This window comes from Ostrinia furnacalis, unplaced genomic scaffold (assembly GCF_004193835.3).
Source record: "Ostrinia furnacalis isolate ACB-3 unplaced genomic scaffold, ASM419383v2 OfSCF3056, whole genome shotgun sequence".
NCBI classification, from domain to species: Eukaryota; Metazoa; Arthropoda; class Insecta; order Lepidoptera; family Crambidae; genus Ostrinia; species Ostrinia furnacalis.
In genome coordinates, this window is record NW_021133295.1 from 1,024,970 (window position 1) to 1,052,789 (window position 27,820).

A 27,820-nucleotide genomic window follows, 5' to 3' on the forward strand; every position below is an offset into this window, starting at 1 on the left:
GCCTTTAGTAAGTATGGTACCTGAAGAAGTAGTGGTAAGTATTACAACTCCAGAATTGTGGTGAGATGTGAATCTCATACACATTTGGAGAAAATAATGATAAGCCAATGGAGCAGTATATTTAAGTTTTAAACAGTAGAAAGTAATAATTATCTTGAAACTACAATATAAAGAAATGTTTGCTAAACAGCACCAGTTTACGGATGTGTTGTAATATTTTTAACAAAATAGATAAAGCATAACAATTTATTTGATAAATAGAAATAGTTATTCAATCATTGTAAATCAATCAACACAAATACTCTGTTGTAATACATCAAAAAAATCAGGTATAAAAAATGATAATTTGAGTACAACTTATTTTATACTCTCAATGTATTATTAAAAACAATATTTTTACGCCAATAATTATTTGATTATTCTTAAAAGCAATTAATTTGTATAATTTAATCAATGGAATAGTATTGATACTATCAATAACAAATTTTATCGTATATCCAGTCAATAAACGAACTGATTCGCGTGAACACTGTAGGGTGGCCCGCCTCGCAGCCGTAAGCCGAGCCATACGACACGACGCCGATGAGGTACTTCTCCCCAGAACGCTCCGAAATGAACAGCGGCCCGCCGGAGTCCCCTCCGCAGGACCCGCCGTATATGCCATTCGTGCAAATCATCGACGCCCCGAATAAATTCCCATATATCGCGCACTCCTCTTTAGGTTTCACAGTTACGAAAGCGAACCTCAGGCTCTGGCTTCCCGTAATTTCACTCGCATCACCCGTTTTTCCGTAACCCACCACAGTCGCGACGCGACCCTCGTGAGAACTGAACAGGTTTTCCACGGGTAAACTTATCGGCCTGATGAGTTCGCTGAATTGGACGGGCGGCACGGTGATCATCGCGATGTCGTTGTATATCGTCTCGGGCACGTAAGCCTCGTGCGGGACGACGTCGGCGGTGATTATTCTGGTCCCGCCGGTGAACAGCCGCACGGAGGCCAGGACGACTTCGAACAGGATGGCCTGTCTCTCGCCGTCGTTCCAGCAGTGACCCGCCGTTATAAGTTTGGTGTCGGTCAGGAGCGTCGAACCGCAGACGGATGTTAAATTCATGGGCAGCGCGATAAGTAAGCCGGCGAAGAACGGATGCAAACTTCTGTAGGAGGGTAACCCGCCTGTTATTCTGGTCTCACCGCCGTTCTCCAGCTGCCATATACGGGCGGCGGCGGGCACCCCAATCCTGGCGTGGTAGTGCGCCGACGCCGTGGCGAGCACGATCAACAAAAGATGTAGCTTCATCGTGCACCTGAGCTGGACTGAGATGTATTTTGGATTATTTTATCGCAACTCTTATCAAAGTGGAACCACTTGATTGATATCCACATAATAGTTTAGCGTCGTTTTAAGTGTTTTTAAAAATATAAGTCTTATGAAATCACTTACAACGTCGTAAAGTTGTAATATTAATTTGATGTAACTAAATCAATTGTTTCAGTTTGACTTCATTAATTTTAATCTTTACATTATGATGCCTTGTAGGATGCAGTTTTAAGCTCATAGTAGACTTATCAACTCGGAAAGGGATCAACACCGTATCGCCTTTCGCGAGCTGTTTCGCCTTTTGCCCGCTGTCAATGAGGGTTTTCGCGTATGAAAGATCCGCTAGATGGCGGGACGTGGATGTGGGGTCCGACTGCTGCGTGATTGGTGGATTTTGACATATATCTGTCAACTAGCTGTGCCCGCGACTTCGTCCGCGTGGAATAATGACTTTGGGTAGGCACTTTTAATAATTTAGTCTAATTATTTTACAAATAGCTTTTGCCCGCTACTTCGTCCGTGGAGAAGTCGAAAACGTTCTCTTACGATTATTTTTAAATGTTTTAACGTTATNAAACTCTTCAGCTTTATAATATTAGTATAGATGTCATGTCAAAAATAACCAATCATGCAGCATTTGGACCTCGCGTCTACGTATTGCCATCTGGCGGATTTTTCATTCGCGAAAACCCTCATTGCGAGGCGAGGCGTTTACGTTACGGTGCGGATAACTATGCGTTGTCGTATACAGACTCCATAGACTCGTAGAATTTCATACAAATAATACTGATTGCTTCGAGTTGATACGGTTACGATCCCTTTCCGGGTTGATAAGTGTGCTACGTCCTTTAACCTAATCGTATAATCAGTAAATGCCATACAATCGAACATTCTATAATAAGGAGAATAATAATAGTTTTTAATGTGATGAGGAGTGACTGACCGTAAAAAAATACCTACCTGATTTTCATGTAACGATACTCATTACGCAATACGCACCCATAAAATTAGCTACGTCGTAACTTACAACGTAGCTGATTTTACGGGTTTCAAAATCTGTTTTAATTTTAATTTTTAGAAAATTGCCATCTGTGATTAGTTTTTCTCATGAAATTGAACAAACTACAGGGTGTGGTTTTGTGAAACAACAACCCCCTTCTCAGGGGTGTACCCTGTAGTTTAAAGGATTTAAAAAAAAGGAAAATTTAATTCGTAATCTCGCATCGCAATCGCATGTAACAATAATAATTTTCTAAAAATACAAAATTACTTAAAAATCTCGAAAACCGTGATATTTTTACTTGGTAAAAATTTTGTATTAGAGAGACCATAGTGAGGCTTATCGAAAGTTACAAGGTTTATCCATTGTTTTTGGGACACTGTATATTAAGATTCAAAAAACTTCGCTCTGCCTTGGTGGAAACCAGGTCTAAGGCTGCGTTTCCACCAGAGATGTGCGAGGATTACCGAGGCGAAGTAAATGAAGCGATTCTATTGGTTCTTTGCAAACACATCCCTCGCTACGCATCCTCGCACATCTCTGGTGGAAACGCAGCCTTATGCGCTAGATCTATAACCAGGCCTGTTCATCTTCGCGAGTTTACATCGAAAACAAAACACTCACGATGGCCCCCTACAGGATTACAATTCGACAAGGCCTCACATACGAGCGAGCATTGACTCACGCACGCGTATTCTTGTGTATGATGGCAAAAAATAAAGAAAATGGTGTACTAAATACTGTGCAGTATTTAACTGCCTAAATAATAATAAAAACACAGAATGTACTTTTTTAAGTTGCCTCAGGACACTGAGAGGTAAATAAGTGGTTAATATTATTCATGATAATTCATGTATTTCCTCCGCCATTTTCTGCAGTTTGGCACCTCACGTCACATCATTTTACCGAAGTCAGCCCTATAGCTTCGGCGCAGTACCGATCACTGACGTTTGTCAACAAAACTTCTGACAAACTTGCTTGACTCTTGAGACAAGCTAAATTACACCATATTGTTAATGACATTGAGCATATTTTTTTTTAAATACCTTCGCGAAGTAAAACTTCTGTACGTAGTACTTATTATTATTCTGTGCTTGTACTAAGTCCGCCTGGCTAGCTACCACGGCAAGTCTGTCGCCATAACAACAATGTTGACAGCATTGTTGTGTTCCGGAAGTTAGAGGTAAGATAGCCAGTTCCTCCGTGGTTGAGGATTCCGGGTGAAGCTCGTTTCCACCTTCGGCCTGATCATCACTTACCATCAGGTGAGATACAGGCCAAGAGCTTCCTCGTTGTGGATAAAAATAAAACATTGTTTTTGGGACGCTCTGTATATTAAGATTCAAAAAACTTCGCTCCGCCTTGGTGGAAACCAGGTCTTATGCTAGAACTATAACGTATCGTGTTGTCCACAGTGCGAAGGTGGAGAACGCCCACAAGGAGTTTCAGAAGGCTATCGGCGCGGCGCTGGTGTGGTACGTGCCCGAGCGCGGGCTGCTGGCCGTCATCTCGCGCTGCGAGACCTCGCACAAGCGTGCCGAGATGCTGCAGGAGATGCACTTTAGGTGACAACTCTTCTTTTTATTATTACAAGCTTTATATTGACTTGTTAGTATGTGTGGGATAATAAATCTTGCAACTGAATTTAAGACCAGTTCTCCTCAACCGATTGAGCTGAAATTTGGTATACTTATGTAAGTACGATGACAATGCAATATTATAGTACCATTGAGCTGGTCCGATGATGGAGTCGAGAGTTAGCCATAGGAACTCCTAAACAAAACGGCGGAAACTCATCGAGTTTAGTTTCGTGGGTTTTGTCTTTTCGAGCACTTTAGTGTTAGATAATTTCCAGGGTCCTGAGATTAAGATATAACTAAAAAGTGTAAAATAAAATAATAATAAAAATAAACTTTTTTAAAAACAAGCTTTTATTCTGAATTTCGAAAGCTTGTAGCGCAAACAGAGAAAAAGAGGAATAAATTTCATGCGCGATACAAGCTTTCGAAATTCAGAATAAAAGCTTGTTTTTAAAAAAGTTTATTTTTATTATTATTTTATTTTTTTTAATAGGAAGTTTTACAGCTCTGGGCCCAAGCTTTTTTAAGATAGTCGTTGATTAGGTAACACCACTCTACATACCAGATACTTTTATCCTCCATTGTCCCCGGCAGAAACACAACACGCGTGACTGTAACGAAAAATAGTATAAGAAACGCTTTGTGGCGCAGACACATGCAACGGGTTTCCACACGCGCGGCGGGAGTCGATCGCATTACGCGCAATGAGGGTTTTCGCGATTGAAAAATCCGCCAGATGGCAATACGTAGACGGGAGGTCCAAATGCTGCATGATTGGTGGATTTTGACATATCTGTCAATGTCATGTCAAAAATAACCAATCATGCAGCATTTGGACCTCGCGTCTACGTATTGCCATCTGTCGGATTTTTCAATCGCGAAAACCCTCATTCATAGGCACGCGTCAGGACTGCGTTGAATGTCCAAAGTGGACACCAGCACCGATCACCCGCGCTCAAGTTTTAGCGCCGTACGCTCATCCATAAATTCTGTCACAATAATGAGGATTTAGATTGGCTGGACTTTATTAAGTTTTATTAATACCAGTGAATAAACATTACCTCACTTTGTTAGTTACAACTGCTATGAACGTACCCCTGTTTTTCACTGATATTGAATGTTATCCATAAACTTTAGTAGATACCTTCCCATTTTAACCTCTTTTTTCAATATTCCCTCTCAAATTAGGTTCATTTGACTATGGAATCAGACTATTAGACTTTGTTTATCATCTGACCTTAAAACTTTTTGCAACATATCTCTTGAAACTGGTTAAAAATAACAGCTATTTATTTCTTTCACAGGAATTTAGCCCAGAAGCTGCTATTGCTAAAAAAGACTGAAGAGGCAGCAAGGCAACTGGAATCTACTAAAATTCACAATCAAGGAGGGTAAGTGTTAAAAGTAGAATTCTACTTTTACTTTTTGTTTTTTACATTCTAAGAAAAATGCTATGCAACACAGAACTATAGTCTATCCAATATAGCTTGATTAGAATGACGGCTGTCAAACGAATGTGACTAGTGATGGGTATGTTTCGTACGGTTCACATAGATGTATCGATAAGTTTTCGAAAAAATGATATAAAAAAATGCACCCAATTTTTCTTCATATCTTTATTCATAAAAATGACAATTATGATTTAAATTTAAAGACAGTAAAATTTAAAATTCATGTCAAGGGTGTACAACCTAAGTCGTAGTCATTATCATCAGTGTTCTTCAGTGGTTTTTTCCTCTCGCTAGAGGGCGGTGGGCATCTCTTCTAGAGCAACGGTGCTATGAATACCCAAAAAATTACCGGTGATTGATTTCCGATGTTTGATTGTTTAAGAATGAAATGTTTTTTGGTTTTTAATAGTGAACATTTAGAAAAACGTATAACTTGACTTAAATATGTTAAAAAATTAGTTAGAAAAATTTTTGTTAAATATGTTAAAAAAATAGTTTTAATTTAATATGACATTTGTCGATATGTCCCAACACTAACATTTTTGTAACTCGAGATAACCTTGTAGAGACGTCGTTAATACTCTAGCTTGATTTTTATAATTTCGAATTACTACTTATTGGTGTAATTTAACGCTGCATTTACACGAAATTATCATTTTTATTGGAAGCACTGTCGTCGAAAATATTGTTTGTAGGTCAGACGTGAATTATTTCTTGTCCGCTAATATTTAGCTCTCATTGAACGCTACTACAAAGTTATGTCGTTACTTTTGATGACATCTGTCATTCTAATCAAGCTATATTGGATAGACTATAGCTTTTAATTTCTCCAATCAACTTTTGTTCAATTTGTTATACAAGATTCAATTAAAATTTTCATTTACTTACATTAAAGTTGTACAACACTCATCTTTAAATTTATAAAAGGTAGTGTTTGTGTATGTTTTATGATTCCAAGATACATGCACATTCATTTATAATACAGTAAATAATTAAGTAGACTGCTTCAACTCTTGAATGTATGATATCCCGATTCTGGATTAACATGATATTCTTTCTTTTTAATTTGTTGGAAATAAAGTATCACAAGAAGCTACAATGTTTAATCCAGTATTGGAGATTTAGTCTGTATTATGAAACGACACATCACTTGTGCAGTATAAATCTGTGAATGCTCTAATTTTGCATTAAGTAATTTAAGCCTATAATTGGTTGAACTTAATAAGAGCTATTGCAGGCTCTAACTAATCTTTCTTGTCTACGCACAAGTGGGTTTCGTTGGATAATACGGGCTTTAAACGCATTTTCACCAAAGTTGTGAACTTGAGTGGTGGGAAATAGAAAAAGCTACTAGCTTTACTCCATGTATTTAGTACTAGCTTTCCGCCCGCGGCTTCGCCCGCGTGGAATTTTGTCTGTCACAGAAAAACTTTATCGCGCGCGTCCCTGTTTCAAAAACCGGGATAAATACTATCCTAAAATTATGCATAGAGTAAGTTTGAGTCCTTCCCCGGGACTCAAACTTACTCTATGCATAATTTCATCGAAATCGGTTCAGTGGTTTAGGCGTGAAAGCAAGACTGACAGACAGAGATTTACTTTCGCATTTATAATATTAAGTGTAGATTGTGCTGTGGTAGATAAAAGCTTACGGGAGCGAGGTCTTATTATAAGATAAGCAAAACAACATGCTACTCGCTACATTCTGCACCGCTTTACCTTTCTCGCGTAGAATAAATCCCTATTATTTCCTTCGCACAAGTTGGCTATCATGCACATCTTTGGTGGAAGCGCTTTCTTAAGTTCGCATTCTAAGGCGACACTCAAAACTCAATTCAATCTCCATGATTGGAACCTATGATTGGTTGGATTTCGATATTTTTACCAACTAAATCACGGTCTCGATTTGAGATTGAATGAAGTTTTTGGCGTCGTCTCAGAATCCGAATCTTAGGCCCGGTTTCCACTAAGGCGGAGTAGAGAGGAGATATGTTTTGAACAACCAATCAGTTTTCCTGAGTTTCTAAATAATGAAATCTAATTGGTTATTAAAAACACTTCTCTGCTCCGCTTGGTGGTAATCGAGCCTTAGGCCTGTATTATAAAACGACGCGCTCAAAATAAATCATAAAGCATACTTGTGTCATTTCATAATACGGGCCTCAGGTTTGATGTCGACATCGATGATAATCTAGCGACATGCGACGACATTCATATAAATTTATTGTATTTGTATGAAGATCTTGTCTTTGTCTCTGCTGCCAGTCTCGATGTCGAAATCAAGCCTGCACATCTAGGATGCGCGCCGTGATAAAATCTTATCGATCATAGACTATATATTGTCGTCTCATATCGATAAGATTTTATCTAGGCGCGCATCCTCGCCTATTGGGAAGCCAAAACACGCGCGGCAGGAGGCGTACGATGACTAACGACACCTCGGGCCGACAGCGTCATCATCGGCGGCGCTCGGCTCACACACTCGCCTTGGGACACCACCGTCGACACACGAATACTACTACTAAAACACGTCCTTCGAGCCGGATCATTGTAAGGGTCCTAACGAATAAATTAAATTAAAATAGCGGCCTGTATAAAAATAGGTGCTGTAACTTTCGCCAGCCTAATTACAAGAAATAGGCTAGATGACAAAATTTCAATTATTTGTCCGACAGACAGATAATTAGAAAATATTCGACTCATATTTTTTTTTCATAATTAAATAATAACAGTGCTACATCGAGTTGAAATGGCGCTATACGTCACGCTTGAGTAGAATTTTTACTCAAAAGTGACGTCACGCGTTATTTTAACTCAATAATTATAGTACTGTAATTAGTCGATTATGGAAAAAAATAAAAAATATGAGTCTTATTTTCTAATTATCTGTCTGACAGACTAAATAGAATTTCGATTTCATTACCCAGTCATCATCCCTATTATAAGGGTACGCGGTATTCGTGCGTCGACGGTGGTGTCCCAAGGCGAGTGTGTGAGCCGAGCGCAGCCGATGATGACGCTGTCGGCCCGAGGTGACGTTAGTCATCGTACAATACCCGGCGATAAATATTGCACATCGACTTTTAGAAAGAGATAATCGGCTAATTTCGGTTTCGTAGAGCGTTATCACTGTCGCACTTGAACAATGACTGACAATGACGTCTTGTCAAAGTGTAAACAAACTTTATTTTAAATGTGTGCAATTTTAAAATAAAGTTTGTTTACACTTTGACAAAAAAAAATCAGATTTTGTGAATTAAATTGCTAAAAACTTTTTATAGTCGTGAAAGAAGTGGTTCACAATGTGTTAAAAGTATTTGACGAAGATAAATATTTAGAGTTTGGACAATATTTTCATTTAATAATGTTTTGTCAATGACGTTCTGTCAATCGTATAGGTAGTGTGCGACAGAGATAACGCTCTACGAGCCGAAATTAACCGATTCTCTTTCCAAAGGTTGATGTGCAATATTTATTGCCGGGTACTGTACGCCGCTCGCACGTCTCCCGCGCGTGGTTCGCTTCCCATCATCGCCCTCTTCCCTTCGTGACAGCACGGCTAGCATAGTGACACGTGTGATTCCGATTCAGAGTAGATGAGTGTGTGACCGGCAGGCACACGGACGAGTTCTCAGTGCGCGAGGACCTGATGGGGCTGGCCATCGGCACGCACGGCGCCAACATACAGCAGGCGCGTAAGGTGCCCGGCGTCACCAACATCGAGCTTGAAGAGCTGTCCTGCACCTTTAAAATCTGCGGCGAGGTGCGTGCGTGGACTACTTTATGCTTAATCATTATTGCTGATCCCCTCAGCAATGCCACTAGTGTTCATCTGAAAAAGCCTTCGATACTATCGATAGCTCAAAACGAATACTATTGAATATGTGCAATACTAGCGGCTACTTTCAAGAACTAAAATCTTCATAGTTTTTTTTTACGCACTCGCTAGCGAGCACACCTAACGTTAATTCATGGTTAGCACACTTATCTGCCCCCGATAGTTGAAAGGGCGCATCTAACACCAAATCAAAACGGAGATAAAAAGTTTCAAATAATTTAAATAATTATTACCCATTTAAATTATTTTCTTAGCTGTCCTTGAGCTAACTCGTAGGTTCGTAAAAAGTTAGATGCGCCTTTTCAACTATCGGCAGTTATTCTGTGGTACAGTCAGCGTCGACTAGTTAGTGACACCCATTTCCAAGAAGTTGATAACACAACCTTATTCCAATTCCAAATGCTACAAAGACGTGTTGACGAACTTTTTAGCTACTTTGGGTGTCACGAACTATTTGACTGTAATACAGGCTATTTTAGTCTGATAAGCTGTACTTGCAGCTTTGTGTCCACTGGCAACAACTGACGGTTGATGGCGGCTTCTACGTTTGATTCGAAGTTTTTTTTAAACATCAGGCCTCGGTAATAATGGCCTTCCTATCCGAATACCTATTCAATTCGGAACATCCATTAACGTTTATGTTCAGAACTGCACAATAACGCGAGACAGATGTGACTAGAATATTGCCTATAGTCTGGTCTGTGAGCACGTAGAATTTTGTCAAATGACCCCAAGCTACCCATCCTTATCGCTCGCGCGTAATTATGTTGCTATCGCGCTCGCACACTCACTGCGGGTGCCATTCGCACAGTCGCGTCAGCAATATAATTATGCGATAAGGATTGGTAGCTTGTGGTCATTGGACAAAATTCTACGTGCTCACAGACCGGGCTTAAGTAAGAAAAAACTGAACTGTCAATTGTTGCCTAGTGGACACAAGTTTACTATGCAAGTCAAGGGACTCACAGCACTTTACAGGGCGTCCAGTGTGCAGCTAACGCTGGGCGCCCGGCCTACCGCCCGCCGACTCACGGGCCGCGGCCTTCGTGCTAACAGTATGCGGACGCCACAGGGCCGGCGGCTTATAGCCAAATGCCCCGCGGTAGTATGGGGCGTCCGACAAACAACCAAAATTAGGCAGTAAAAGAATTCAGTTAATTAATACGAAATTGTATCTTCATTCAGTTTCGTTATTTTCAGTAACAAGAGTATATCAACGGTGAAGTGTCAATAAATTAATAATAACTGACATTTTGGCGATTTGTTTTATTGCATATTCGTGCTCAAAATAGGGTTAAGCACATGCAATATTTCATCAAAAATTGAATACCAAACCTTTTCGGACCCACTTAATATATTAAAAAAAAAATGATCAGAATATTAGAATTACGAAATGAAACGTCTTTTGTTTCGCCTTCTGTAAAATTTACTTTTTGCAGATATTATTTATTGATACTTCACCGTCGATATCCACAATTTACAGGGTAGCAGTAGGTCTCCTATCACTCTTTACGCAGCTTTCTTGAGAACTAAATTTTCAAAACCAAAATCCTAATGACGTCTTTCTGTCATCTGAAATCTTAGCACAGCAATTAATTTTAAATTTTAAAGCAATTTCATAAGGTTCAAAACTGAGTTGGATTAACGCTCCCTTATTGTTGTAGTCGAGCGAGGCGGTGCGCGCTGCGCGTGCGCTTCTTGAATACGCGGAAGAATCCATCACTGTGCCGCGCGCGCTCGTGGGAAAAGTCATCGGCAAGAACGGCAAGGTCATCCAGGAGATCGTCGACAAGAGCGGCGTCGTGCGCGTGAGTTCAACCCCCACCCTCACCCCCCACTGTCCCGGACCCGTTGTTCTAGGTGAAGGACAAACGCGACACGATGCGACGCGACCCGATGCTAAAATATCAAGTAGTCGGTGTTATAATAGACAGTTTGACACCATACCCCAATAATTCGAAACCACTACTGTTTTAAAAAGATCCTTCATTCTGGTCTTAAAAAATTAATTAATTTTAAATTATCTGTAAATTAAGAATTTTGTTCGCAATGTAATTGAAAAAAGTAGTACAATTGAGTTGACAAAATAGTGACGTCACTTGCTTGTAGTGCCATACAAAATCTATGGGAGAGTTTCGTTTTGACAGTTTTAAAAAGTATAGCCTGACCAGGAACATAAAAACCCTCGCCATGTTGCGGAAAACAAATGGTACTAATTTCTTTTAATGGCAACAGTAACTGAAAACTTCATTGTCATGTCACCTTGCATGTCAGTCTATTACTGTCAAAGTGTAAACAAACTTTATTTTAAATGTGCCCAATTGATTTTGTGAATTAAATTGCTAAAATCTTTTTATAGTCGTGAAAGAAAAGTGGTTCACAATGTGTTCAAGTATTTATCGAAGAGAAATACTAAGGGTTCGGACAATATTTTCATTGAATAATATTTCCGACAAGGTTGTCAAATTGAATGACATGTTTATCGTATAGTACAGTCCATTATAAAAATTAGCTGTGGTTTGTTTCAAATACCTATTTTAAAGTTTTTTGTCACTTTCTAAGTGTTGAATTTTATGGAATTGGGAAAGAAGTACCGAGTTTGAAGCGTTCATGAGCAGACATTGCAGTTGAATATTCAAGTTCTGAATTTGATTATTGATGAATAATAAAATAAATCCTACTAACTCGATTGATGGTGTCATTTAATTTATTTAAACCAGGTTACCTACAATAATATTTTTTCGTTAATTTATGAAAATATCAAATTAGCCCGTAATCCTGAATCCTGATACATAAAGTTAGCCTATTAATTTAACACAGGTACGACTGTACTCAGTGTTGCACTATCAAATGCAATTGCAGCGCCTCTGTGCCAGGGTTTTTATGTTCCTGGTCAGGCTATACGTAAATTGACTGGTGGTGTCAACATGTCTATAGTGGCCAACTGGTCATCACTTTTTTTTTGTTGTTGGCAATACTCGTCGATGCCAACTTGATTTGTGACTTCACATGAAGCGCATCACGTCGCCTCGCTTCATATCGCGTTCCGTCGCTCATCTAGGACAACGGGTAATCCCCTCACACAATATACTTACGCGCGTTATCATGCCTTGCCTTTATATTCGTGTGCATATCTAACGTTTGTTTTAAATTACGATTCAAAATTGGAACCATGTCCATTGGCCGAAACTAACTACTTAATTTGATACGGCTGTCTAAAATATTAGTAGTTCGGTTTTTATTATAATCAAACATGCTTTATCAATGATCTCTGATCAGAATGCTAAACGAAATATTAAGATAAACTTTTCCTTACTTTCACACGTATATTATTATCTGAAGACAAGAAATGACAATGCATTTTTCATGAATTGTTCTTTACTACCTGATAACACGTTCTTCCCACCCAAAATGAAATATTTCATAGATTTGTCAAGTAATTACATTTCACGTTATTCTATGTCGCACTCCTTGTATTATATGAATTATTTATTGGTTGGATTGGACATGTTACCATGGAAAATCTAGAATAAGTGATACCTTTTAAATAATAATTGAACTGATGGATCTGATGACTGTTGGGTTGGTGGTGCTTTCTTTGCAATGCGTCAACTTCCTTTGCTTCGTAATATTGACAAGTGAAGAATCCTTGAATATAATATTATGTCAAATCCATCAGTAGATATAAAGTTTATCTATCAGTTGCTATAGTATATTTTGAAACAATAAAATCAAAATATAAATAAAATCATCGCATATTCCACTTTTTATAGTATACTAATTATGCTTCAGAATGCTACAAATGTAGTAAATGCAATTCATTTATCGTTCATGTAAAAATGTATTTATTCACACGCACTGCTACTACACAATATTATCAATACTACTGCTCGTATGTATTTGCTAACTACAATACAATGAAGATATTTCTAAAATGTTAGTCCATTAAGTTTACTCGAGTGTAAAGTAAAAACAAATGAATTTATTAAATGTTTGTCGAAAGGTGTTTGAGTGCGTGCTTTGGTTTCCGCATGAGCGCTTCCGACCGGCGGTAGGCGGTAGGGTAGTAATAAAATAATTTTAACCGTGAGATTGCAGCATGTCTTATTAATATTCTGACGAATTAATAAGGCATGAATCTCTATTGTACTAAAATTTATGATTGGAAACTTTTAGATCTACCCAAGTGAGCTCAACCTAAAACCTCCAGTAGACATACCTTCTCACCATAAGAAATCTTTAGTAAGTTCATTGTTATTATAATATATGATATGATTCCGAACACTTCAGACTATGTCTACCACTTCCTCCTAGTTCTAAAGTTACATGATATGATAATGAATATATTCGTTAAAGATGATGCATGGATGTCCATATAAAACTCTGATTTAGACACTATCTTCTTCCATAACTACTTATTGTATCAGTTATATCTAATCTTGGATATAATTGTTGAATGCATCAACTTTATAAGATTTTTCATTGCAACTCTATCATAGTATTTAATATTATATTTTAAGTATTGACAATTTAGAATACTTATCTAACTTAAAACTTATACATAGAAATAGGTTTAAATTATCGTGAAAAATCGTAGGGACTAAATTGACTAAAATCACAAAACATGTTAAAAAGTTTCGCGCAGGATTGGTCTGGTTTATCTTAACGCATGGCTCGCCTAACGTTTCAATATTGGTATTTCTGTGCCTAATAATTTTTTCGTCGCTTTGGGTGTCATTATTTGAAGGATAACTAGAAATTAAATAAATTCATATAAACTACAAAGTAATGTTAAATGCAAACACAATGAAATAAATCCACTCCTAATAATTGATTCATTTACATTACATTCATTAACAGATGTATTGACTTAATTTCCCATTAATCACTTATTGTTTTTCATAATTGTGCGCTATTAACTTGTTTTCTTAACTTGATTGAATGAACGTTAAAACAAACCAAACAGTAATTTGCTTGGTAATAGTTTAAATTGCCCGACGATTTCTTATCGACCGGACATCTTGATTTAGTGCGAACCGACAGAAAACTTAAAGCAAGACAAATCATTTAAAATTAGAAGAACCTAGCTTCACTTTTCATGCATTTTATTTCAATGACCAGTTCGTATGGACTGTGTATTTATTTTCCCAATCCTCTCTCTGTAATATAAACAATCGCCTAGATTGCGTACAGCGCATGCCTGTACACAAGGTTGCGCAAATATTGCATGTACATCTATAAATATCTGTTGATTTAGTAACTCGTATGCAGTTATGTTCGGTTGAATGACTATATTTTATTACTCTCAATTGTGTACGTTTACTGAAAGAAATGTTCAAGTTAGTCGCTGAAAACTGCCTATGTTTTGCTGATGCATATTCGGCATAGAGCAATATCTACGTCACACAATCGTTCCTTTGGTCTACCATGAGAATCGCTTGTATTGTAACAAACTTGACTGGTATCATGTAGCGACATTCTGTGCTAGACGTAATGCGAGTCAGGCTGTTATTGATATAGATATTGGCCTTACTTTACCATGTTTAACCTAAGTTATAGTTTTGTTCAAATTTGACATGTCTGCTTCAAATAACTCCAGAAATTGCGATTACTTTTCCGATTGATTTGGTTTATGTGTTCACTGTTATTTTTCAAACATTAAGTTTATACTATGTCAAATTTAAATGCGATTAAAACTATTGTTTACAATTTCGGGCATTCAAAGTCAGTTTTGCTAATTCTTGCTAAATTAATAACTAACAAAATTACAGGTTACCGGCGAACCATATTTCTCTATCCGTGACCTATGAAATAAAAAATATTAATAAATAACCTAATAAATCTATCAGCAAGTGGCGAAACAGGCTTTCGGGCTCGTTTTATGAAATGACGCTCAAAATTCAAGAATTGCGATTGGTCTGGCTTGAGTTGTGGGCGTGGCTTCAGATCACTGTGTACTGCGCAAGTACACTATGCGGAAAATTGACCGAGACGGAGCTCGAGCCCGCACATCGAAATGGGGGAAGGAGATAGTAAAGCCTTGATCACACGTACCGAGCAAACGGGCGAGACAGTGCTTTCGGCCGAGTACTCGGTGTGTACATTACGCCGAGTGCTCGGCCGAGCGCTCGAGTATGTGACTCGCTCACCCAACTGTCTCGACCGAGTAAACATTTTACTGTATCGCCCGTTTTACTTACTCGGTATTTACTCGGTACGTGTGATCAAGGTTTTACACTATTACGTCTCGGCCAATGTTTCGCATTGAGTACTTTCCACTTGTGTAAGTGCGAGTGCGAGTGCTGAGAGTGTGGGTGCGCAGGTGAAGGTGGAGGGCGACAACGAGCCGCAGCCGTCGGCGCCGCGCGAGGAGGGCATGGTGCCCTTCGTGTTCGTCGGCACGCGCGAGAACATCGCCAACGCCAAGGTGCTCGTCGAGTACCACGTGGCGCACCTCAAGGTACACACACACATACACGTCGCCCAAGGCAATGAGGGCTATCGTTTTAGCGCTCGCCAGTTAGCGCCACTGTAGAGTAATGTCCTGTCACTTGCTAAAGCCTGGTCCGTGAGCACGTAGAATCCCGTCCAATGACCCCAAGCTGCCCATCCTTATCGCTCGCACGTAATTATATTGCTGTCGCGACTGTGCGACGCGTGCCCGCAGTGAGTGCGAGCGCGACAGCAACATAATTACGTGCGAGCGATAAGGATGGGCAGCTTGGGTTAATGGACGGGATTCTACGTGCTCACGGACCAGGCTTTTGTAGCGAAGACAGTGGCACCAACTGGTGAGCGCTAAAGTGGTAGGAGGACTATCGCATTTTGCACTCATCAAGATGACGCCACTGTAGAGTAAGGTCCTGTCAATCGCCAGGGGTACCAACTGTTAAGTGTAAAAACGATAGCCCGCATTTTTTTTATTTGTCACAAAAACTATAAGGCTCAGTCTCCGGTTAAACGTTATGAAGGACGCGCCTCGTTGATCCATGGATTGATGACAGTGGCGAAATAAGCAAAATGATCTTTGACACTCGTTTTGGAGGTCCTTACGTCTAGCAGAAAACTGTAACTGGTTAAATTATGACGTATCTTTTTGTAACATTGAGTAATTGACTGTATAAACTAACTTCAGTAAGTTTCTGAGAGTTTGTTGAGTTGGCAAAGTAATGGTGACATTACTATTTTGCTTGTAAAAAGTTCACCCTTTGACTGGTTTATTTTCATTGTTTGGTGATTCTTTAGTTTCAATAAGTAGATTGCCAGACTGATAGACAGTTTGTCTCGTCATGAATTTGAGGAAAATATTTTTTATGTAAATAATCCGGCTCTGCCTACATGAAACGCTAGGTATATTTATGTGAGTCACCGTCTACTGCGTTATTCAAAAGTTACCAGACAAAAAGTTCTGCAGCCACATAAAAAGCTGGACAGACCGGACGAGAGACTATTCAGCGGGATACGTCTATAATGTCAAACGTGTCGGTTAAAGCCGGACACCTGGCAACCCTGTCTGGGTGTGAACAATCCTATTGACTGCTAAAGACCGGTCTGTGACGTAGAAATTTGTCCAATGACCCCTAGCTACCCATCCTTATCGCTCGCGCGTAATTATATTGTTGTCGCGACTGTGCGACGGGTGCCCGCAGTGAATGTGCGAGCGCGACAGCAACATAATTACGCGCGAGCGATGAGAATGGGTAAAGCCTGGTCCGCGAGCGCGTAATTATATTGCTGTCGCGACTGTGCGACGCGCGCCCGCAGCGAGTGTGCGAGCGCGACAGCAACATAATTACGTGCGAGCGACAAGGATGGGCGGGCAGCTTGTAGTCATTGGACGGGATTCTACGTGCTCACGGACCAGGCTTTAGCTAGGGGTCATTGGACAAAATTGTACGTGCTCGCAGACCAGACTATAGCGTTATTCGTATGCAGGAGGTGGAACAGCTGCGCGCAGAGAAGCTGGAGATCGATCAGCAGCTACGCGTGGTGATGTCGGGCAACTCGGCCGCCTTCCCGCCGCCGCGCGGAGCCCCGCCCGCGCGCGCGCGCCGCCCCCGCCTGCCCGCCGTGCGCTACCCGCCCGGTAACTACCCTACGCATGTTTCGTACACAATTTTTAGCTTACTTATGCCCGTTTTCACCGTGAATCCCTAATTTTTAAATAACCCCTATGGTAAACAACACGAATTTTGTATTCAAAGGGGTCACTTAAAAATGAAGGATTGATGGTGAAAACAGGCATTAGACCACCGACTTTTAAGCTAAGAACTCACGGCGCGATTTTCACCCGCGCCTGCGGCGGTTGTGGAATTACGGTTTTAATTCAAAACTCACGGGAGCGGTTATTCTAAGAACTCACAGCGCGATTTTAAATCGCTATTCAGTGCTAAGTCGCTGGTACAAAATGGTCGCCCACCGAACGACGCGCGGGCGAAACCCGCGTCGTGAGTTGTGCATTAGTTTTTACATAAGTATCTGCATTAGAGATGAAACGGATAGTTGTTTGGCCGGATACCGGATACCGGATATCCGGCCAGGTGCTAGGCCGGATAGCCGGATATCCGGCGGCCGGATAGTTGGCCCATTGTCTCGTTGCATGTCGTGATGAGTTTAGCGCCGCACAGATGCTTCAAACACGATCAGTGGGTCTATTAGTAGACTCGACTAGTCACACTTTTCGAAAATCGAATCCGTCCGAATAGAATGTCAGATTTTGCCACTTGTCTAGGGGGCAGATCAATTCGGGCGATTTCGGTTGCTATCGTGAGTGTGTGATTGAATAGCGAAAATTAAATTAGTTTACTTGCTGCGTAATCTGACTAAACTGCATGCATCATGTCATCAGACCATCGCATCAGCGAAACAAAGATCGCCTTTTTATTTGGCAACTAGATGAAAACCCGGCTTCGCTCGGGTGAAATTTGACTCATAATACACAATTCTAGGTGCAAAATGTAGATAGATGTTTCTGTAGTCATCGGTTCTCAAAGAATATTAAATTCATATAGCTTCGTTAGTTGTGTTTAATAAATATTATTATGGTAAATAAAAACTGCAAAAGTTTTTACACAAATTATTTTTATTTTAAATCAGTCAAAATAAACTAAGACAAATTAACAAAACAATCAAATTCAATCGTTAATATAGGTTATGTAAATAACTCTTATTAAGGCGATTAGAGTCCTCAATCCGCGCCAAATGGGCATTTTGTAAAGCCTACTCCTCTTTTACTGCTGGACAGAAATAGTTGAAAAAAATATATGTTATACAACAGTTCAAGAACTACATTTGTGACGTTTGAATTTTCGCTACGTCTCTTTGTTTTGGATTAAAAAAATAAATACGGGACATCGATTTTTTACTTAAATTCCCTACTCCTCCAAAACGGCTATGTTAATTTAAAAGATTTTTGCACGAATAGATTAGGAATTCTTTAATCTTTAAATGACACGTTGCGTTTTTCAATCGAACATTACTTTCATTCATAAATTTTACTTTTGATAAATTCCGAACGTTTTGCTGTTGAGGGGGCCTTCGCGGGGTGCGGGCGGCAGTCGGCCGCTGGCCTTCAGACGGGGAGGTTGTGTCACTCGCTGCAAACTGACATTAGCGATCAAAATGAATTTTTTCTTTGGCTTACACCACATGCAGGAATTGAACCTACATCCTCGACTTCTCCGTTGTCGCGCTCTTACCATCTGAGCTGAGTTTAATAAGAGAAATATATTTTATTTTTAGACAAATATTCAAATAATAATAAGTATTGTGAATGTATGTAGGTGTAGGTATATCCTCCCACCTCTATATTTATTTTACTTTACTCAGTGACCTACACTATTAACTTACCTGAAAGTCATCAAATAAATCTTGTGATGCAGCAGAAGCAGCTTTTTGCTTTTTAGGAAAAAGGTTTGATAGTGCCCGAGCCTTGTTTATTCTTAACTGCCTAATTGTTTCTAAGCCACAACACTCGCAATAATTGAAATTATCTGCAAAAATATATTACACAATTATTTATAATAAGAACCAGCCGAGCTCAAGTGGAACTTGCGCATGAAGGAGACTATTCCGTTATCGGAAAAAACGGTGCAAAAATCGTGTCTGTTTCTGTATATGTTGATAACAACTCAACACAGGCTATGCATGTGGTCATTTATTATTATTTGTCGGGTTAAATAAAAAAAATATTAAGCCGCTTACCGAGTATAATGTTGTCGCATTCCACATATCGACTGCACATTTGAATTTGTTTGCAGTTTCTTACAAATATTTTGCCATTACAAAAATTGCATGTCACTGGAATTTATCACTGTGCGAAACTAAATGACATTGACATTTGAACTTCAACTTTTATGGTTATGGCTAATATTCTTTTTCTGTGGTTGAATCGGCCAATATAAGGTTAAAAGAAAAAACACATAACAAAGAGTGTATCATAAAAATCGCGAAACGCACTGATCTCCATTTATTTATGGATCGATGACAACCCAGCAAAGAGGTAGTAAGGTTTTGGCGCTGATCGCATAGTGAGTGGATAGTGAACTACTAAAGATGGCGACAGCGGTTTGTTTGAAATTGTTTGTCAGTGCCATCGGAATTTAACGAAATTCTCCATTATCCGAATTTTGCGGATATATGTTGTCGACTCAAAATCGATATTTTTTTATGCTTTGTTATTCATATAAGGTTTCGATCCAGTCTACCGTACCCCTTGACGAAATTATTAATATAGATATTTCGACATTAACAGATATTTACTATTTATGTATTCGTCATTAGAGTGAAAGCCCAGAATAAGAAATAAGTTTTTTGAAAAGCCTTAATATGGCTTTTTTGTAACTTTTTGGACTTTAAATAAAAGCCGTCATTATTATAAGCCATTTTATTGATATTTACCTCAAAGATTAATGTATTTCATTTTATTAATAGGAAATTGTAGTAGTTTTTTAATATCCGGTATCCGGCCGGATAGTGAGTTACTATCCGGTATCCGGCCGGACAGTAAATTTAGGCCGGATATCCGGCCTACCGGATAGTTACCGGATATCCGTTTCATCTCTAATCTGCATTCTACAGAAGCTGCGGGCTCGCAACCGCCGCGGGCGCGGGTGAAAATCGCGCCATGAGTTCTTAGCCATAGTCTGCCGATTGTTGGAACCGATGTATCCGGTTCCGAGGAATCAATTGGTGTAATGTGCTATCGGCCAACTAAAAGTCGGTGTTCTGCGCCTAGACTTAATCTAAATTTATTATCATCTTACCTGTAAACTTTGTTTTGATTAGCTATTTATTGTTTGATTGTGTTAAAAATTGGAATGAACTAGAATCACACATAATATTGACATGACATTCTCATTTATCATGACAAAATTAATGATCCATCAAAAGTATTTGACTTGACTTAATTTCACCGATTTATTTGTTGCTCAATTTTTGATTTGAAATGTCCTAACTAGATCACAACAAAAATACAAAGTATTTTCATCTTTTCTCACCTGGGGAAATAGACTAAATAAATATAAGTGTGTGCCGCAACATTATCGTTTGTTGTTACTAGACAGTGTTGATTAATTGGTTGTTTGTGCAGGCGGGCGGCGTATGACTCCCGAGGTGGGCGAGGAGCGCGGCGATGGCGGCGGCTACCGCCCGCGTGGCGGACGCGCGCCACGACCCAACAGGTGCGTTTTACATTATGTCTATTATCATTTTCTTCGCGAAGGTATTTAAAAAAATGTATGCTCAATGTCGTTAACAATATGGTGTAATTTAGCTTGTCTCAAGAGTCGAGCACCATTTCGTTGACAAACGTCAATGATCGGTACTGCGCCGAAGCCATAGGGCTGACTTCGGTAAAATTATGTGTGACGTGAGGTGTCAAACTGCGGAAAATGGCGGAGGAAACACAGAATATGCATGAATTATATTTTGTTTCTATTATTATTCAGGCAGTAGAAAAATACTGCACAGTATTAATTACACCACCGTTTTTACAAATAGTTTATTGTCTTTACAATGCAAATGGGTGAAGAATACACGTGCGTCGTGCGTGCGTCAATACTCGCTCGTGATTGTCCTGTCGACTAGGTACCGCAGAAGGGTTAGGCGCGCGTGTTTTGTTTTCGATGCAAACTCGCGGAGATGAATAGGCCTGCTATTATTATCTACGTTCCCATACGTTATATTGTTATACATTACACAATTTACATGTGTACAACACACTAATCACACCCTATCTCTCCAATACGTCTGGCTAGCGTGGGGAGTTAGCTAGAGTCCTCTATTATCCTCTGGTAAAAGAGGGTTGAGGATATTCTTTTGGTGGAGATAAATGATCTGACGATGGTATTATCATAGATAAAATTAATCATTGAGTATAAAAATATACAGCAATATTAAACTTTAGTGGCTGTTTGCAGTTGTCTTTTCAATGAATGTTACAATCATACACTTGGTTTATAGCGTTTCACACTTATCAATGAGTGGCTGATATGCAGTGAACGATACGCGCGTAGTACACAAGTACTTTTTGTTGATGTTTTTTGACACATCACGTTAACGTGCTCGGATGTGTGCCGTTCGGTCTATGTATTGTCCTTTAAGGCCGGGTAGCAGAGAAAATGGCGAAAATTAGGTTTTCATTTTTCATTTTTGAGGTACTAAACAGTAAAATTAAAGGCTAAGATTTTTATTGGGCATAGTTGAGGATATTTTCTAGGGCTATTAACGGATGGAAACACGATTTGATGAAGTTGACTCGATAGAATAAATTCCCAAAGTTACCTCTATTCGTTTTCTATTTATGGTTTTATTTTTAAAATAAGCGATTTGAGATTCTAAATCTTTTACTAAACTAAAGTTCAGAAATAACTTGAGGGCTTTTAACGGATGAAATTTTTATATTGCGTCTTATTTAGTTACTATGTTAAAAAATGTGGAAAAAATCGTCCATGACGGCTTGGACAATCTCAATCAGTCGCGCGGTGGCGCTTACGGAGGACGGACGCGTGTCAGTTTTATGGCCGTGACAGTTCGCGATTTGTCAATATTTTTGACAATGATGACTTTGATGAGTCACAGTATAATAATATCAGTGTTACTGGAGAAAGCTTGCTAGAGAACGCATGAAGCGTACAGGTACGGAATGAACCCGCTCGCTTTCGGAAACAATATCTACATTAGTATAAAATATATTCTTATGAGACAAATAATCTTATGGTATAGTGTGCTTACTTTCTGTGAAAGTGTTCTTTCACAGAAAGAAGCAGTAGAAAGCGGGAGCGAGAGGCCTCAGCCGACACTCCGGTTATCCGCCGCCGACACCCTGGGCGCAAGAGGACAGCTTATGGTCTCCAACTGTCCCTTCCTAACAGGCCTCGGTCGCTAGACATGGAGGTGTCTGGTGGCGGCTAAGGACGAATGCTACAGGCAACAGCCAATGGCGATGTCCCGCGTTCCCTCATATCACTCATATGGATCATGGCAGAAACAGTCAGGTTTTTAGTGGGTGTAGGGGCTACCCACCTTCTGGTAGGAAGAACCCCACATAACCCACTAGCTGCCCCCGCAGCTGGTGGGTATGAAATGTTATGCATTTTCCGGATAAAAAAAGAATAGTTAACAGGAAAAGTTTGTTTTGAATAGAACCGATTTGAACAAATCTCTCACCATTAAAATTCAATTTTTTTCTGCTGAACATAGGCTGTATAAAATATTCTCAAAATAGTAAAAAACCTTTGATAATTTACTATTTGAAAAAGAATTTATGTATTTATTATTTATTAGGACTAATGTATACCATGATTTATAATTATGGAGTCGGTGTTGGAAGATTTGAAGATTTTATAGTTTCCTTGAGCTGTCACTTGACAGCCTGGCACACTTTTACGATGGTGGATCAAAGTATTTTGGTTTGACTATAGAGCGTGAGAACACGCACACAGTCACAATTATTTTAGTGTGAATAAAAATAGCATCGAAATTACCTAAACTTGACATGCCACGCTAGACGTAAACGCTCTTAACTCTTTATAGGGCTTTGTCAAATATATTGCCACCATAATTTAAAACCTTGTTTACCTAACAAAGGTCGAAAAGCTATGAATTTTTTGAACAATCTGTACCCTATTATATAGAGCAGTGGTTCCCAAAGATGTCTGGGCTACGACTCGTCTAATACAAGTTTCCAAACTTGAGATCCACCTATAGGAAATTTAGCCCGCTGCCTAACGGTTGCATCGGTAGGGTGGTGCGTCGTTCTACAGGAAGGGCCCACTCAACGTTCGCTCGCGACCCATGGTTTAGGACAGGGTTTCCTAATTTTTTTTTGCCAAGGAACCCTAATTGATTATACTTTTCCTAGCGGAACCCCTGTACTACTCCGCCCGCACGCCCTGCCCCTCCCTTGTGCGTAAACAAGTCGGTGCGAGCGAATAAAGACGGTCACGAAACGTGGGATAATATTTTTTACGGAACCCTTGCGGCCTTTCCACGGAACCCCATTCGGGAACCGCTGCTATAGAGGGTTTTTTTTTTAAAGATTATTAGTAATTTGTTATTACACAAATTACTAATACTCCCGTTAGCCCCTCGTACTAAGCTAAATGCTTGTGTCACGAGTGAGCTCACCACAATAGTCGAGCGGCGGCGGGGACCGAACCCGCGTTCCCCGGATCACGAGTCTGCCAGTCCGACCCCTTCACCGTTCGGCTATCGTGGTTAATCGTTAATGATCTCTCGCTCACATTTGTAATCCCGTGTCGTCAGGTCCAGCGAACGCGGAGAGCGTGGCGAGCGCGGCGAGCGGCGCGGCGGCGGCGGCGAGGAGCGGCGCGTGCCGCTGGAGAACGGACGCCCGCACCCGCCGCGCGCGCCGCACCACGCGCCGCACCCGCCGCACCAGCCGCACCCGCCGCGAGCCAATGTGAGTACACTACATACCCAGTGTCTACAGCTGGCCCGCAAGCGCCGCACCAGCTGCACGCGCCGCACCCGCCGCGAGCCAACGTGAGTACATTACCTTCACCTCACTTGCAGGCCTGGGGTGCAGCGAGGGGTCACGCCAATACGCTAAAGAGCCGCGCCCACCACGAGCCAATGTGAGTACACACACACACCATCACCTCACTTGCAGGCCTGGGGCGCAGCGAGGGGACATGCCAATACCACGGAGCGCTAAAGAGCCGCACCCGCCACGAGCCAATGTAAGTACACACCCAGCGTCTACAGCTGGCCCGCACCCGCCGCGCGCGCCGCACCACGCCGCGCCGCGCCGCACCCGCACCCGCACGCGCCGCACCAGCCGCACCCGCCGCGAGCCAACGTGAGTACATTACCTTCACCTGCACTTGCACTTCAGACCCACCATACCCCTGGGAGTAAAGTTGGCAAACGAGGACCGGCGCGGGCGCGGCGGGTGGGGCCGGGACGCACAGTGCACAGTGTTGTGGAATACCTCTATGAATTCTAAATTGATTTCATTGAACATGCAATAAAATTTATATCCTTAAAAATAACCCGCCGCGCGCCAACGTGAGTATACTATACTCGGTGGAATCTTGTAATGCCACCTGGAGGGAAAGTACTCCTAATACTGTAGATATAGTCTGGTCTGTGAGCACGTAGAATTTTGTCCAATGACCCCACGCTACCCATCCTTATCGCTCGCGCGAAATTATGTTGCTGTCGCGCTCGCACACTCACTGCGGCCGTCCGTCGCACAGTCACGACAGCAATATAATTACGCGCGAGCGAAGGATAGCTTGGGATCATTGGACGAAATTCTATCTGCTCGGCGACCGGACTTTAGATACACCTCCACACTACCACATCACACCACATCCTATTACCACCTAGAACCCTCGCTGACCTCGCCGTACGAAGGTGCGGCTATACATAACCACCGTCCACTCTTGCTAGCCAGCTCTTTTGAAGTCTGGAGACGTGATTCGGAGAGCTCACGACTCGCCTGGGCTCGAGTATACCGAGCTTACAGAGTCCTGCTAATCCGCCTCGACGTTTCAAAAATAAAACAAGACTCCTCGAGATTTATAACTTGCGGATGAGCACGGAAACAGTTGTAACTGCTCGAGCGGTTCCGTGTTAACATTGTACGTAGTGTACTGCAGTTTGCTATGCAGTCGCAGCTTGAAGCTGTCGGATAGGTACTAGCTGCTTCAAGCTGTTCGTGTATGGCCGGCCTTAGAGCATTTGACGATTTGTACCTAAGTACTTTTAAATTGAATTGCACAAAAATAATTTTGAAGCAGTGGCAGTTAAAGCAATATTGAGACGCATAAAAAAAGCTTTATTTTTATACCTTTACCTACTTGCAAAAATAAGTGAATTATATTCGTATCGCAAGATGTAAAGCAAATAAATTATCAATTATTTTTTATGACAATAAATATGAGCAATATTTAACAACGAATCTTCCTTCTCCACAGAGCGGGCGGCGGCGCGAGGAGCGGCGAAGGCAGACCGACGACGAGAGCTCAGTACTAGACAGCCAGGACGTGTCCAGCGCCGACAGAGGTACGCTTGTAGCCCGCCTTATGCCTGCTCGCCTGTGTAGCCCACACCTTCCGACGGTCGCATGCTAAACTTCTAAGATTAGTCCCTTTTGTAAAAGCTTTATTAACGTTCCTAGAAAACTATTCAAAATCAGTAGATTGTGTCATCAAGACAGTGAAATTGTTTTTAACAATTTGAGAAACATAAGATTTGATTGTACAGTCAGCGTTAGTTTTTTTTTTTTTTTTTTNTGTGATTGGAGGCAAACGAGCAGACCTCTTCGGGTGTTACGAACTGTTTGAAGCTGACTATACCTAAAAAGGTAGACATTTTTTCATGCGAATAAAATTGCTTGATATGCTGTTAGAGGAAATGATCCATGAATGTTTCTTTATATCTCTATTTTTAAAAGTCCTTAATCTTATTGAACAAATTCTATGCAGTTTTTAATCTTCCTCTTATTAGTGATTAAACCTTTGAAAGTTTTAGGGCTTAGCAGATCAGATCGGAATGTGTGGGCTGCATTTTTTTTTATCATTTCTATATTATTAATTATGTGCACTCTGAATATTTAAAATTTGGCAATTGATTACCTAGCTTTAGATATTTTTTATACTATAAAATAGTTACTTAATTTATTCCTTGCGTAACTAAAAACTGACTGATATATTTGAGTTAACGTAAAATAAATCTAGGATTCATTTTTAAAAACAACAAATTGCGTGATTCAAAATCTGAAAATATTACTGAATGTGCTAGTTAAAATGTAGTGTGTAGTGCTCTTGGATTATTTTATAAGTGGTATATTATTATATGCATCGTACTCGTATATTGTGTTTGTTTTGTGCTCTCGTTTTCTTACATTTTAATTAGTACATTAAGCCGTAGCCGGACGAATGGGATGTTTCTATTTTTCTACTTTTTCATAAACTAGATGTGGTGATTAGTCGTTTGCTATTACATAATTTGGAACTGGCTTTTTACTTCCTGGGCGACGATAATTATCTTAATCTTCCGATTTACTCTGAAACTAATTTCGGTGGTGGCTTTACTACGATAAGCGTAACTGTAAAGCGATTGACGTACCTAGCTTAATTTTTAAAACAATAATTCGAGTCAGTGAATTGGCACAAAAAGTGTTATCAATTTTTGTAGATTCTAATTGGTAATTTGTTATTATTTGTTTTATTTAGACCAAATATTTTATCAATTTGTTTCATTGTTAATAGACACGATTTACGATTACAATGTTGTAGATTATTAGATTAGAAAAGATTAGTAATAATTATTTAATAGTTCAATATTGCTAAGGTATAACTTTCTTGTCTTTCCTTCTGTCTACTGTGTAGATTTTTATTTATTTTGAAAAATATAAGAAGTTGGATCATTTAAGAATATTTATAGCAAAATAGAAGGTGATCCACAGTGGTTCCTCACGTATCTAAGTGACAATCCTGACTCGAATCGCTAACAACTAAAATAATATAGCCTATAAGCCACTCGCTCAAACGTTAAATGTGTCCTATCCCGTACAAAATTGTACCTACCGTTTCGAATTGTACCTATTCATGCTCGCCGCCGCGCCGCGCAGTGACTTACTGGATGGCTTGTATTTTATTTGCACCTACCTACTTTATAAAAATATAAAATCACTTATAATAGAACTGCTCTACGCTAAATCGTTTTTGTATTGTTTATTATTATTAAGACATATTAATGTTTCTCTGTAAGTGATTGCATTGTAATCTTTTTGAGAAATAAATATCTTTAACCATAATACGCTTCGGGTGTAGACAATAGCTGTAAGTTCCAGTCCAGTAGTAGCGAACGGTTAGTCCCCAGGGTAGCGACTAGTGTAGTTACTAGCGGGGTAGCGGGTGCGGCATGCATGTGTGTTGTCGCCGCAGAGTCCGCGACGTCCGAGGAGGGCCGCGGCGCCGGGGAGGCGGCCGGGCGCCGCCGCCGCCGGAGGAAGCAAGGTGAGCCCGCGCCGGCGCGCCGGGGTTACGACAAGGTCAAGCCTTGTTCGCGCTAGTCGAGTCATTTAAAGATTTATGCTTCAACCACACCAACGCGTGCAGTGTGCTTACCATGAGTTTACGTTAAGTCTGCTCGCT

General features: G+C 40.3%; 2 protein-coding genes across 6 annotated transcripts in view; one reads left to right on the forward strand and one right to left on the reverse strand.

Moving 5' to 3' along the window:
- Fmr1 (synaptic functional regulator FMR1) overlaps positions 1-27,820 on the forward strand; it is a 32,440-nt gene that overhangs the window by 2,100 nt on the left and 2,520 nt on the right. Inside the window, exons 5-15 of one of the 5 annotated variants that reach the window (XM_028310670.1) lie at positions 3,738-3,887; positions 5,207-5,293; positions 8,945-9,116; positions 10,856-10,999; positions 13,368-13,433; positions 15,514-15,651; positions 17,127-17,277; positions 20,782-20,872; positions 23,958-24,114; positions 25,637-25,724; positions 27,611-27,682. In XM_028310670.1, the coding sequence (XP_028166471.1) occupies positions 3,738-3,887; positions 5,207-5,293; positions 8,945-9,116; positions 10,856-10,999; positions 13,368-13,433; positions 15,514-15,651; positions 17,127-17,277; positions 20,782-20,872; positions 23,958-24,114; positions 25,637-25,724; positions 27,611-27,682 (1,316 nt within the window). The remainder of the gene's footprint in view (positions 1-3,737; positions 3,888-5,206; positions 5,294-8,944; positions 9,117-10,855; positions 11,000-13,367; positions 13,434-15,513; positions 15,652-17,126; positions 17,278-20,781; positions 20,873-23,957; positions 24,115-25,636; positions 25,725-27,610; positions 27,683-27,820) is intronic. The other 4 variants (XM_028310671.1, XM_028310674.1, XM_028310673.1 and 1 more) reach the window with 4 other exon arrangements.
- LOC114357173 (collagenase-like) lies at positions 12-1,579 on the reverse strand. Its single transcript, XM_028310676.1, has one exon. It carries the CDS (start codon positions 1,299-1,301, stop codon positions 474-476), a length of 828 nt encoding a protein of 275 aa, XP_028166477.1. The 5' UTR covers positions 1,302-1,579; the 3' UTR covers positions 12-473.

Excerpts from the sequence above, each read along its gene's own strand:
- LOC114357173 (XM_028310676.1), bottom strand. The coding sequence starts at position 1,301 with ATGAAGCTACATCTTTTGTTGATCGTGCTCGCCACGGCGTCGGCGCAC.